The 14,816-nt window shown below is 40.2% G+C and overlaps 2 protein-coding genes across 2 annotated transcripts in view; one reads left to right on the forward strand and one right to left on the reverse strand.

Moving 5' to 3' along the window:
* LOC139443717 (uncharacterized) overlaps positions 1 to 5,402 on the forward strand; it is a 30,484-nt gene extending 25,082 nt beyond the window's left edge. The window contains exons 15-16 of the mRNA XM_071224649.1: positions 583 to 784; positions 3,489 to 5,402. Of these exons, the coding sequence (XP_071080750.1) occupies positions 583 to 784; positions 3,489 to 3,604 (318 nt within the window). The 3' untranslated portion in view covers positions 3,605 to 5,402. The remainder of the gene's footprint in view (positions 1 to 582; positions 785 to 3,488) is intronic.
* A 1,189-nt stretch (positions 5,403 to 6,591) lies between these two features.
* Positions 6,592 to 14,814, reverse strand: LOC139443718 (neuroglobin-like). Its single transcript, XM_071224650.1, has 4 exons — positions 14,704 to 14,814; positions 12,835 to 12,968; positions 7,866 to 8,097; positions 6,592 to 6,771 (listed from the first exon to the last, which is right to left on the reverse strand). The coding sequence occupies exons 1-4, from the start codon at positions 14,812 to 14,814 to the stop codon at positions 6,592 to 6,594; spliced, it is 657 nt and encodes a 218-aa protein (XP_071080751.1).
* Between the last annotated feature and the right edge of the window lie 2 nt (positions 14,815 to 14,816).

Genomic DNA, 14,816 nt, shown 5'->3' on the forward strand with positions numbered 1-14,816 from the left:
ATTAGCACTCAAAGAGGTTTTAAGGAACTTGGATGAAACTTGCTAGGACTTGTAATTGTCCGGAACGTAGACTTTAAAACGCACGTCACTGTATTTGGTTCAACATCAGCATGAGAAAGTCATGTTTGTTGAAGATGTACTTAATACGTCTTGCTTCATAGTTTTATTATCACAAGGCACCCTCATGCAGATGTGTTGTTTGATCAAGTTTACAACATTCAAGAAAAACTTTCAAAAGTTTTTATGGTTGGCATATAGAGGGCATTTGCTGCATGTTTTTTCAGGGGAACATTTGGCTTGCCTTTGCATGTTTTTTTGACGGAGGCCATCAGTTGAGCAGGATACGCTTACCTTTTCAAACCCTGGTGTCATCACTATGTGATCGTGATTCATAAACACATGCTTGTGATATAGTCGGAATCATACAATGGACTCGCATGCTGATGTTGAATTCTTATTCCTTAAAATGGTTTTAGCAGAGATTTCTTATGACTATAGAAATGTTTTTGTCCCTTTTTGTAAGTACGAATCGAATATGATTTGATCCATATGCATAACATTTAATAATCGGTCTTGTTTTAGATTTGGCGACGAGATGTTAAGACTTTGATAGTGGTTGGGGAAGAAGATCTGTGTGTTGACGCTCAGTGGCAGCATGACCTTGAAGCAGTTGTACCACTTGATAAGAAGACGAACTTCCGGTTTGTATACTACCCGGGGGCAGGTCACCTGATTGAGCCGCCATATTCTCCACTATGCAAGGCGTCATATAACAAAATACTAAGTAAGTACATATTACCCCTACGTGTCTAACACTTTCTTTCCGGATTGGTTACAAATAATCACATCTCAAGTGTGTCGAGTCTAGTGGAAACGTTTTCAGATTGTGTGAGCGTATTAATTAGGACTTAGTGCCTATTTAGACAAGCATTGTCACGTTGCTTTTCGTGGTGGGCCACAACCGTAGAGTATATATTTGTGCTGTAAATCTGATGATTGTTTTAAATACTTTTGGATTGGCACTGAAGGTTGCTTGTTGAACCGGTTCAACAGAACAGACTCAATCACCAAGCGTGCAACATGATTTACCCTCTTGACCATAATGGTTGAACTACATGGGCAACTCATATAAGAGTAATATTATTTAAATTTAAATTTGGATGGTTGGGTCAAAATATTGGTTGCATTTCAACAGGCATGGCAGTCTCCAGACAGATATTTTATGACAGCTTCTTTCAATAAATACATGTACTCGGTTCAGGTCTGTACTAAAATGCTGAATCCAATATACCCAGTGACCCTCGTCTTTATCGATGGATAATCATTACGTTGTTTCGTTGTAATAACCGTAGAATTGCATTTGGGTGCGGCCGCCATACAAAGACTCCATATAGCCAACGATTTTTTATTGTGTTATCCCGAGAGTCCTCAACTATGTGGAGGATGAACTCAGTGTGCTTTTTTAACTTGTAACAGATAGGACCAGTCAAGGAGAGGTTTCGCAAATCTTTCTATCAATCCAACTTCTGAAACTTTATGTCAACTAATACTATCCATATCATGAACCTTTTATTACATTTTTAACTTTAATGTAACGTTTCTTGAAATTAGCCACTTTACAGAATAGTTTCAATATTGTCATGGTAGTTACTAATCAATACTTCAGATATTTAAATATTAAAGTATCACTGCATATTGCACTGAGGATGAAATCAAATGTGATACATTGTGATGTTCTCTTTTTTTGCTCTCCTAATGAGTGGGGGCAATGGTGGCCTATTTGTCTAGGACACAGCAATGAGCTGTACAGAGTTGCGTCCCGTAGGGGTGCCAGGAACCTATGATCGTGGGTTCGGTTCCCAGATTGGTTTTTTTAGATTTTGTCAGCACTATGCTCGTGCACATGGGTTTGAAAGTGAAGAACTGCATCACGTGCCGCCCATATACATGCTTGTCGCAAGAGGGGATTAACGAATCTGGTGGCCAGGCTGACTTGGTTGATGCGTGTCATCGTGTCCTTATTGCGTGGATCGATGCGTGATGATAATCACTGGATTTTCTGGTCCAGACTCGATTATATACAGACCGCCGTCATATAGCTGGAATACTGCTTAGTGTGGCCTCAAACAACAAACAAACAAACATGCATTTGAGCTGACACTGGCGCATATAGAATGAGTATGGTTTTTCGATGGTGCAATATTCCAGCACTATCACGACGGGGGACACCGGAAATGGGCTTCACAAATTGTCCTCATGCGAGGAATCGAACCCAGGTCTTCAGCGTGACGCTTTAACCATTAACATATACACACATGCATCGGGAAATTATGCTAGATTTATGTAAAACACAAAAGTGCAACTGCTCAAGAAACTTCAGAAAAGTAATGGCACTCGAACCCGCGGTTCGATATAATTCGTGCAGTCGATAGCAGGGGAATAAGGTTTGCTCGCGGGCCAGGTGAGGTTGCGCATTGATGAATACACGGATAGCATGAATTCCACATGCACCGCGTCACACACTACCTCAATTTCTGTTTCTTCCATAGCACGTGAAACAGGCCCATAAAGCGGGATTCACCCCTAATTTTCTTAAGATTGTTCAGCAGTAATATTTAGGAGATAAACATACTGTGTTTTCAATGTAGAGCTAGGTTACCTGTAGATTTAACCGAGCTAAATTGAATTTGGAACCGAACGCGCAGCCTGAGGTTTCAAATGTTAAATTTAGCGCAGTTAAAGCTACAGGTAACCTAGCTCTACATTGAAAACACAGTATGTTTATCTCCATTCTACCATGACAAAATAAAACGCGAACTCTTTGGTGTCAGCAAATATACTGAGTGAAGCGGCATGGGTTGAGTCCAGTGTTTTGAGTTGGTTCTCGATCTGAATTACGGAATCACCGAACAAAATAAGGTGCTGTATATACTCAAGCAGTTTGTTTGCACCGTAATACTTCACTCGAACATATGACAGGCATTGAAAACATATAAGCACGGCAACTTGGTAAGCTAACATGAGGTGGGCACCCTAAATAAAACAAAGCAAGCTTTGCAAGGCTTTCGCTCTACATCGCAAAAGATATGACGTCACAGTCGTATATAGAAAAGCGCCAAAATTCCAAGCTCTCTGTTGTCTCCAAAACGTAAATACATTCCTTTGTTGATTTCTGTCGTGTTTTTCTGCACGAAATGTATTGCCACACATCCTTTGAATATTGTAGTAACCTCATCTTTGCATTTTGTAACCTGGAATTGTATATATAATTATTTAAATATGCCTACCGACAATGACTGAAAATAGTACTTTTCTATGAATATTAGCTTCCGCTGTGATGCGGCCGTCAAACCAGCTGTTTCAATCAGAGGGGGTTTATTGACCAATCAGAATCGAGTAAATTCCAAATTCATGGTAGAATTGATTATATGCATTCATATGTTTACGAATTGTCCCGCTTAACTCGACTTATCTCCCTTGTATTGCAGACGTCACTCACCTGTGGGGTGGGGAGGAAGAGTATCACCTGCCGGCCCAGGAGGACGCATGGCGAGAGATACTGACGTTCCTCAAAACACACATGACTCCGAAATCTCACTTGTGACACTCTTCTGATAAGTTCAAATCAGGTCTTGGTCCAAATCAGAGCTCAGTTATTACAGATAGTCAGCTATAGATTTAATATTTCAGAGTCGTTTCGCAGGACTATTTTAAAGCTGTTTCACAATCATCGTTTATTGGGGTCATGTTAATTGATGTGTTAAATTTACTGGAAGATATATCAGGATAATTCATGGAATCTTTTTGAATGGATAAAATAAAGGCTGTGAAGGGTGTTATGAAGGCTTCTACTCCATAGTGAGTGTTCTGTTACATATCCTACTAGAGGAGGGGGCACGGGTGGCCCAGTCGTCTTCTGAGGCGCCGTGATTCGTTGTGCAGAGTCGCGTCCCTTGGGCACGCCAGAAACCTATGATCGTGGGTTCGAATCACGGTTCGCCCTGATTATGTTTCTAGGTTTGTCAGCACCATACCCGTGCTCGTGGGTTTCACCGAAGTGGTAAACGTACTAAGACCTGCATCACTTCGAGCTTTCCTCCCACATTAACCTGACACGCCGTCATATAACTGGAATACTGTTAAAAGCGGCGTTAAACCCAACTCACTCATTTCTGGTGTCCCCCGCCGTGATATTGCTCGAGTATTGCTAAAAGCGGCGTAAAACCATACTCACTCACTCTTATGGCTGCTGGAATATTGCTAAAAGCGGCGTAAAACCGTACTCACTCACTCACTCTTATGGCTGCTGGAATATTGCTAAAAGCGGCGTAAAACCATATTCACTCACTCTTATGGCTGCTTAAATATTGCTAAAAGCCGCGTAAAATCATACTCACTCACTCTTATGGCCAGCATGAGTCGCTCGGGACTAAAACTAACCCGCTGACCCCACTTCGTTCCCTCTTTCAACCAGCAATGGGTTGCTGGGAACACATTTCACCACGGGACACCTCAGGGGCATTCATACAAGAACTAGTGTGTGAGTGGTGTCAGGCGACTCAAAGTTTAGTGTGAAGTCCTGTATCCGGTATCCAATGATCGGGCTTCGAATCCCTGATTATGACCCTTGGTTTGTCAGTACCCTACAAGTTTCACAAAAGTGGTGCACGTCTAAAAGCAGTGTAAAACCATAGTTTACTCACTCACTAAAGGTGAGCCACAAAACGCTGGCTAACATGTTTTCAAGTGCTATTACTTGTTTGCTACATGAGTGACTAGGTATGGTATTACACCGCTTTTATTCCAACAATATCATGGCGGGGGACACCAGAAATGGTCTTCACGCATTGTATTCATATGGGGACTCGAACCCGGCCTTCGGCGTGACTAGCGACCGCTTTAACCACTAGGCTACCCCACCGCCCCTTTCCTACAAGACCACTCCAAAGCAATGTCAGTAGGAAGCTTTGGTGTAACCTACCGTCTGGGGCGTAAACACAGCTAACTCACTCAGGAATTCTGTTACACAGGATCACACTGTTACATACTACATGTAGATGTCCTCGTTATTATTTCGAAAAATGTCTGTGATTTAATAACTATTGTGAACAATATACAACCTATGTGTGTAAAGAATGTACTCAACACCGTGATGAAAATACATGTTTTATTAAGTAGCACTTAAATAATTAGAAAAGGATGTGAATATTACAAGATATATACAATTGCTGGTAACAGTATAAATATAACAATACGAATGGTCAGATACAGGTTGGGCAGAATTACAATGGTGATTAACATCATCACCGTGTTGAAATGCAATGTATAGGAATATGTGTAACTCCTAATGTTTATATTTAGTAAATGTCAACTACAGTCAGATATATGTTACTTTCTGTCTTCACAACCTCTAATTATTTGTGGAATATATCAAAGATATTTTCAATAAATGATAAGCATCTATGTGAAGTATTCTGTTGTTTCTTTTTTCTTACCAGTACCAAGCACAAGATGCAAGTACAGAACCGACCAAATAAATTTCATTTGACGTTTCGTTTTCAGTTCGATAGGTGGGTTTTGCATCATTTTTTCAACTTTCAATGTAGTGGTTTTAACAGAGGTGAAACTCACTGGCACAATAACAATCATTGCTTTTATCTTGCAAAGAAGAAAGGCTTCGAATTTAGTTACTATATGGTTATTCAATATTAATAACTTGGGAATATACCATTTTGGAAGTAGAAGATAATGAATATGTGAAAGTTCAACGTTTTCTTTCTACAGAGACCCTTGCTTCCAAGAGAATGCTACACGCATATATACATGGGCACTCTTTAGATTACAGGACCAAGAACGGTTTCTTTCACTGCTGCATGCGTTTCCAAAGTAATTGGTAGAGGACAAGTGACAATACCCACTCGGAAAATAAAGGTACAGTTGCCAGAACAAACAGCCGTGCGCTATTGTTATCATTCCTTTTCATACCGATAAAGTACTGTCAGTCTTCCTCTGTCAAAGAGCACAGCCAAATACACGGGTTCAACCATTATGATTTTGGTGTAGTGAACGATTTACGTAAACGGTCCTTTTCACTCTCCGCCCACAAACCCACGTCCCAGGCGCCTGTGTGAGTCTCGGAACTCGAGTGTCACATTTGTGTAAAGTGTATTGGTTAGTGTACATTGTCAGGAATATTTGTACTTCACATGACAACAACGACGACCTCTCGCTGCATCAGCGCCTTCAACTGTGCCCTAAATATACATTTACATGTTATCACAAATGATCCGAAAAGAGCTGTCGTATTAACAACATGTTTCGAGATTGGGATAAAGATGCTACACCGTGAAGTATACTACTCATATTTTGGTAAGGATACTTCATAATGACATAATAAGTAGGTCAGTCTAGAAATAGAACTACCCTTATCAAAGGTTGAGTAGTATAATTTCGCTTGGGTATCATCTGATACTGAAAATGCTCCCATTATCCATCCCTGCCCCTACCCTCTCCGCTGTCCTCCCAGCTCTTCTACATGACCGACTCCCATCCTCTCGTGTAGACCCCAAGCCCGCATCCAGGTCCAGATCCTCACGCCGCCGACTGCTCCTGCGACTGCTCCTGCGACTTCTTTTTACTCGCCTCCTCCATGCCTGACTTCATGGCAGTTTCCACGACGGCATACAGCGCCACCCAGGCTTTCTTCCGGTCGGAGGTGAAGTTGGGCCCCAGCTTCTTCTGAATAGCGTAGAGGAGACACTGGCCTACGTGCTGCAACCCAAGAGGGCGATTAGTACGGGCGATGGTGTAAGGGGCGATGGGGTAGCCCAGTCGTTAAAGCGTTCACTCTTCACACCGACGCCCCGCGTTCGATTTCCCCCATGTGTACAATGTTTAAAGCCCCTTTTCTGGTGTCTCCCGCCGTGATATTGTTGGAATATTTTTTAAAAGCGGCGTAAGACCATATTCACTAACTTTGAAAGCTTGGGATCGACCATTTGTGATCGAACAGTGTGTGTGTGTGTGTGTGTGTGTGAGAGAGAGAGAGAGAGCATGCGAACCAATACAACAATCATTTCTGTATCTCGAAGTGGAGGTCTGCGCGGCTCACCATAACAAGCAGGAAATAGAGTTAGTTTGATGTCTGCTAGCATGTAGGCCCCCAATCCCAGCAAATACAGAACTTTGCAAAAGCTGCAGTGAAAGGTCTCTTCCAAATGAAGAAATATATAAACCTTGTGAAGAATTTTTTTATTTTCTGATATGTAAGTAGGCTTAGACTTAACACAAGAATGCCTATTCTTGTACACTTGTAAATGCTGTATTTAAATGTCTGTAACTCTTCCTATGGAGGAATAAAATATATATATATATATACTCGTGTCTAAGAACCATGGCATCTACACCAATAAGAGTGAGTGAGTATGATTTTACGCCACTAGTAGCAATATTCCAGTAACACCACAGGGGTATCACAACCGGGAATCGCACCCGGGCCTTCGGTGTGACGCGAGGACGCTTTAATCACTAGATTAGCCCACCACCGAGACCAAAACGAGAGAAACATTGAAGGAATATTTGTGTTCTGTGTTATCTTTTGTTAACATCGACATTTTCTATTGGACTTAGTAACTATTAACCTATGGAAGAGGAGGGGTGGAAAAATGATACAGTTCTACTTAATTCAAATAAATAAAAAGAATTTGAACGTTATTTAGGGACTTGTCATGTTACATGTATTGGGAGTGGGGTGGGGTGAAACAGTGTTACATTAAATAGGTAGGTACGTCCCATTCCCCATCCACACCCCTCTCCCTATCAATAATTAATGGCCAGTCCCTAAAGAAGGCCATTGTTTCACGTACCGAATATTGTTTCATGGTAATGCCGTAATGGTAATGTTTCCCCCCAAGGTGCTGGAGGTCTTTCCCAACCTCCGTGAGGTCATCAATCTCATTAACTGCACTGCCGATGACGGCGACCACGCCGTCGACATGACCACGGAACTGTTTGTTCTTCAGCATTTCTTCGTCAGATATATCTGTGTCCTTCGAAAACTTGAACATTTCTTTAGCCTCTGGGTGCTCTTTGAACAATCTAAAACCGGCATCAAAACATTATCACAGAGGTGTTTTCCTCATGACTAGCTTTTCACATGTTACGGACTAACATTAGCCTACATGTAGCCTACAGTTTCTTGTTATAATTGTGGCAAAACATGACCAACATTATGCTTACATAACTGACACGTATGATAACATGTGTACAATGTATATGTTAACAGTCAATGTGTAAAATCATATTTTACACATTGACTGTAGCATATACATTGTACACATGTTATGATACGTGTCAGTTTTTCGTCTGAAAGCCCAGATCACATTTTATGAGCACGTGAATCTGACAATTTCTTTTGCTGGGTTTCCTTTTTTCAAAAATCATCAATTTCCCTTTATAGAAACAAACATTTCCTTCACCGACGTGTATGAGATGCAATGCACTATTCAGTAGTGTAGCTGTTAAACTACGCAAACATGAACGTGTAGGTGTAATCGCCTAACTGAGCAGACGTTCATACTTGTTTCCCTGTCTCGACGCCAAGGTTTATTACACTGAAAGTCATACATGTCATAAGTATATAAGCCAATACTAACAGTTGTGGACAATTGACGAAGCTTTCAGATTGGCTTGGAAACTATACAGAAGGAAGAGTTAATTTTAGTAATGAACACATACTGTTTGGATTTAAAGAGAAGAATAACAATTCACTCAATGCATTAATTATGGTAACAGAATCTATGCTGTACACATTGAATAGAAATAAGTCAAACCAATCTTTTTACTAATTCAAAAAGAAATACTTCGATATTATGAAATTAAAAAATGTATGGCATATTTAAATTGTAATGATGCAAGTTTTCATGCCTCCTGGTATTCCCTGCATGTATTATTTAGAAACTCTGTTTAACTATGATATATGATCTGTCCATGCTACGAACATGCCAATAATGTCACAATAAATCCATGCACACTCTATGTATGATATGGAAATGTAAAATAGATCGAAAATTGAATAAATATAAACACAAAAACAAAAAAGCCGCTTGTGATGAATACCACACATCAGAAATGTAACAGTATTGGCGTCACGACAACACAACGGCTGATCACACAGCCTTGGAGTAATGCAACCATGCAATATTTCATAGGAACGTTACAGCTTTTCGTAATGGCTGGCCTAACATTCACAAGAATACACATCCTTTCTTCCAGGTCATTGACATTTATATGTGACCGACTGACGTTTCCATAATAAACACGAATAAAGAGTACTTTCAGGACTAAGTACATACAAAGCTATTGCCCAACACGGCCATTCGAAATTGAAGTCTTCAAAACCAAAGCAGTGTATTGGCCACGGTTCAGGAGTCGGCGGGGCGAGTATTTGTGACTACAAAATGGGCATAAGCTATCAATGACTTTGTCAGAAATATTTTACCAAGATACCCCACTAAGAAGTTCCTTAATCCCAGTTCTACTGATTGTTATAGGTAGATAAAGAATATCGCAAAAAGGTAAAGCTTCGGCCCCAATCACGATATTAATACCTCGGAATTGAAAGGCTAGGTATATAAGTATTATTGACAGGTTACAACTGATAACTATACCTGTCAAAGGCTCTTTCTGACCATATTCATGACTGGTTCATATACACGTAGATCAGGTCATATATGCTTCGGTGATGTCTTAAAGCCTGAACTATATTTTGTTATTTTAGTTAGACGATATGGTTTCGTATCCCCGTGACAAAAGTTTAAATGACATCACTGAAGAAGTTAAGGAAGACGGGCGTTTTATTGTCAATTGTCAAGTGTCGGACATATGGACATGTTCAGTTGGCTGACAACTAGCCTATGTCCTGTCTTACATTTGCAACTGCATTCTTACATTATGGAATTCTGATATAAACAAGTACATAAGAATGAGTGTAAGAGGTCGTTATTTCGAAAATCTAACTTTGATCAAGTCCAATACGAAATTTCTACCGTATGTTTGTGCTACTGTTTTTTATCTAAATCTCCTGAGAAAATCAGATTGGGTCAAAGACTTAATCATGTTCAGTTGTTAGAAAAACGCTTCCCGAAAACCTCTGAAATCATCCTTTTGACACCTTATTACCAAGGTACATATTCGTTAACTGTTGTCACAAGTCCCAAACATAAAATGTGTTGAAATAAAAGAAAGTCTCATATGAAAACAACTGATAACTTTCAGAATGATTTATTAAGGTTTTCCACATTTCTTAAATTATGCATATCCCGTGGGAGAAAAAGGACCCTTGTCCGTTGCTTTTAGTGATTAAAGTTCAGTTTATGGAACGATTATATTTGTATAAAATGAGTATGTGAAGATCTATATAGTTACATTGATGGAATGACGCGTGAGAACGTAGATTAAAACCGATAAAAGCTATATGATAAGTACAATGAACCCACTCGCAACCACAGCTTCGTTTCACACCTCTTTTCCTCAGTAAATTCCCACACGATTGCTCTCGCACACGAGTGGAATTTGATTTGACGTCTACGTTTTAGCGTCGTGTTTTTCGTATCGGACTCAAAATGTATTCAGGGTATACTCTGTACATTGTTAACACACACGGTATTTAAATCTACACATAATCTAAGTATTAAGTATGATTAATTAAGTATGATCGAAAATGTTATAAAATGAAACATGTATATGGTATGAATTTTGAATGTACGGAAGAGAACCGAATGTTATTCGACCGTGTAGTTGTCACATCGAATCCTAACGTTGTTAATAAAATTAAGTAAAGGGTCATCACAAGGAAATGATTCGGTCAGTTCAGATAATTCAAACGTGTGTGTAATATCTGAACTTTGACATAGTCTTACTGCAGTCAGGTGAGTGTTTTCTTGTTTTGTGTGTTTGTTTGTTGTTTAACGCTGTACTCATCAATAGTCCAGCCAGCTATCAATATTACAGACCGTGGTCTGTAAATAATCGTTTCTGGTCCAGACAATCCAGTAATTCATATCATGAGCATCGATCTACGCATTTGGGTACGATGACATACATCAAGCAAGTCAGCGAGCTTGACCACCCGATCCCGTTAGTCGCCTCTTCCGACAAGCATAGTCGCCTCTTACGACAAGCATAGTCGCCTCTTACGGCAAGCATGGGTTGCTGAAGACCTATTCTACCCCGGAATGAGTTGGTCTAATTCCGTTGGAACAGTATTCAGCTATTACTTGGCATGTCACCCTGATATGAAAATGGTCTTAGACGTTTACCATTTCGGTGAAATCAAACCAAGAACCATAATCAGGGCTGACTGGGATTAGAATAAAGCAGTCGAACGCTAATATGATTCTATATTTTCTATTTGGTGGTGAGTAATAATAATATGTTACATTTATTGCACAGCCATGTGTCTCTGTGGTGGACCAGTAACGTAAAGGTCGGTGACAAAGATAACCTATTGACCGGGTATGTTAGGACTTCAAATCGGGTAGATGTATGGCCTCCGGATAGGGTTTAATCCGCGTGACCAAAACTAGTTCCATGAACTGACATCTGGACATAGACTTGAACTCATGGGGCCAAAGTGTTATTGTTTGTATGTACAGGCTATCGGTTGACATCGGTGAAATATGAGGAGCTAAGAACTAAGGGAGTGTCATGGAGCTAGTTCTCGATAGTGTTTGCACGATACTTCACAGGGTTTGTAAAAATATGTTCAGAATTTATTATCTTTCAATAGCTGGAAAGTCGTATTTACAGTCAGAGTATTTACAAATCAAATTAGTTCTATGTCATATGCAGGTATCTGAAATATTCATAATTAGCATATATCCCACTGTAAATAATGCGCCAAAACCCTTTCAATAGAAATCTCGATAGAGACGATTGTAGAATTCCGACAATATCATGACCATGTGTTTATGAATCACTATCAAATAGTTACAATACCAGGTGTTCGCGAAAAGGTGAGCGTAAACTGCCCCACCAATGGCACCCGTCACAAACACATGCAAAGATAAGTCAATTGTTCACTTGGAAAAACATGGGAACATATGGTACAAGAGGCCTGTCTATCAAGACGAAAGTCATATTTTACATTTTTCTTAATTTTTAGTATATCAATATGCTATACGTGGTTATCACCTTTTTATCAGCTTTAGATTTTGTCTCTTTTGTGGCCATATTAACTGTTGTCGTGGTGAATTGTTCAACACTTCTTCGACATTAAAACAGAAGCAACGAAGCTTAGTTTGTTTCATTTAAATGAGGATTGTGATATGTTTCATAACTCCTCATACGTGTACATAAAATAATTAATTTTGATCATGTAAAGTTAACACGATTGAAGGATTTTGTACCAGCGGAAACATCTACGTCCATATGGTTTGGCCTCTTTATGAAGGGCCGTACTCACATTCTTAAATGATTTGTGGAAACAATTACTAAAATGTAAAGTTGTCTGAAATGAATGAATGGGTTTGTATTAACCGACACCGCCGTGAACAGTCAGTTATATCACGGCGTATCAGCTAGTGTGGGAGTCCAGAGTGGGGCAGGTGTGAGTGTACCACTTTGGGGAAACCCTCGGAGCACAATTAAGGAGCTGAGAAACCCAGAAACATTATCAGAGGGGATATAGGATTCGAACCAACACACATAGGTTTCTGGCACGCCTGAAGATCTAATGCGGCGCCTTAGCTATGCTGGGTAATGCATGCCTTCTGTTCTCAAAGGAAACGTTTAATTTGAGAGAATTAAAACCTGGAAGAGTTCTGGTGAACTCACTTGTAGTAGAGGTGAGCAGCGTTGTCCACAACGTTACCCTGGTTGAACTCAGCCCACGACTCTCTGATGTCCGTCTTCTCCTTGCTGCTCAGCTCCCTGACGCTACCACTGCCGCTGCTACAGTTGCCCATTGTCTGTAGGGGCCATAAATATTAATAATAATAATAATAATAAGATGGTTAATTATAATAATATGGATGATGATGATGTTGATGATGATGATGATGATGATGATGATGATGATGATGATGATGATGATTAGGACGACGACGATGGTGATAATTGCATTTCTATTGTGTTCTTCACATAGGGAAAAGCTCAAAGCGCACCATTTTTAACATCGGTCAGTTGATTAAGTGTGCGCTCGATCTTCATAACATCAATGGATCAGTGTGCACTCAATTTTCATTCTCAGCTTCCTGAGTAGTATACAGGAACTGTGAGGCGCTAGAAAGTAAACAGACACATGACCGTTTCATCCTTCCGGGTACCATTCACTGCTGGGTGAACATTTGGAACACAGTCACAACATGATAAAAAGGAGACACCACATGCAAGATTTTTTTATTTGTTTGTTGTTTCTTTATAGCCGCGCCCGGCCATAATCCAGCTATATGACGGCGGTTTGTAAATAACTGAGTCTGGACCAGACAATTTGGTGATTGACATCATGAGCATCGATCTACGCAACTAGGACACGATGATATGCATCAGCCAAGTCAGCGAGCCTGACCACCCAATCCCGTTAGTCGCCTCTTTCGGTCAACATGGGTTACTGAAGACCAATTCTAACCCGGTGTGACATGTAACACGTGCTTCAGTATGGGACAGTAGTCAAGCTACCACCACAAACATAGGACATAGGAGATGCGTAATGTGAGTAAAGTGTTGTGGAGCTCGAGGTGTGTTGTTTAACGATGCACTCGGCAATATTCCAGCTATATGATGGCGGGCCGGCATTTCAGTAAACTCAGTCTCAGCATGGTAATGAACATTAAAAAGAGCACTAAGATCGCGAATCGGATAATTTTATGAATGTCTATGGCAGCATTAGATCATGATATTGACAATTGGTGGCCATCCTGGCTTTTCAGAGGGCTGACGTTTTTTCTCGATATACATACCAAAAGGAATTTTAATGTAAGTGTTATGCTTGTGTCATCATTTAAACAATTGATCTTCAATTTGATCTTTATCTGCACGACGCGACTATTTTTGCATCCCATTAAGGAGAAAAAAGACACCCGTTGATTTTGTCAGGAAGTAGTATTAGTACCTAGGATTGGTCAAAACTAGAAAGTATCAATATGAGCCATAGAGGCACGGCTATTGGTAAAACACTAATTTCAATAACTCTCATTGTGCTGTGTATTTCTTATTTCTGGTTCATGTTCAAGTCAAATTCATCCCAATTAGGTAATTATGTTCAGTGTTTGGGAAGCGGTCAGTAGCATTGTGATGTTATATACAACCTGAAGATCATGACATCACAAAGGAATTTATATGACGATGTTTCATTGACAGCAGAAATGTTGGTTATATATAGAATAAACTAATAGCGACATCGAATTATAATATCTTCAAACATCCATCTCTTCTTTTTGAAGGAATGTCCCAGTTGAAATGTATGTTGAAACAAAAGTATACGCCCATCCACCTCTTGTAGATGAAGCCATGTCTCCGCTCATCCACCGCATGTTGTTGTTGAAGCAGAAACATACGCCCATCCACCTCTTGTAGATGATGTCATGTCTCCGCTCATCCACCTCATGTTGTTGTTGAAGCCAAAGCATACGCCCATCCACTTCTGGTAGATGAAGCCATGTCTCCGCTCATCCACCTCTTTTTGCTGTTGAAGCCAAAGCATACGCCCATCCACCTCTTGTAGATGAAGCCATGTCTCCGCTCATCCACCTCATGTTGTTGTTGAAGCAAAAGCATACGCTCATCCACCTCTTGTTGTTGTTGAAGCAGAAACATAC

The sequence above is a fragment of the Haliotis cracherodii genome, unplaced genomic scaffold, assembly GCF_022045235.1.
Source record: "Haliotis cracherodii isolate W230 unplaced genomic scaffold, xgHalCrac1.p SCAF_5, whole genome shotgun sequence".
Taxonomy (NCBI): domain Eukaryota; kingdom Metazoa; phylum Mollusca; class Gastropoda; order Lepetellida; family Haliotidae; genus Haliotis; species Haliotis cracherodii.

What these genes read in the sequence shown, in the direction of transcription:
- LOC139443718 (XM_071224650.1), bottom strand. Translation starts at nt 14,814, where the DNA reads ATGTTTCTGCTTCAACAACAACAAGAGGTGGATGAGCGTATGCTTTTG. An exon ending in GCTGCTCACCTCTACTACAA is followed by an intron (nt 8,098 to 12,834) that starts GTGAGTTCACCA and finishes TGCCGGTTTTAG; the next exon opens with ATTGTTCAAAGAGCACCCAG. An exon ending in TTACCATGAAACAATATTCG is followed by an intron (nt 6,772 to 7,865) that starts GTACGTGAAACA and finishes CTTGGGTTGCAG; the next exon opens with CACGTAGGCCAGTGTCTCCT.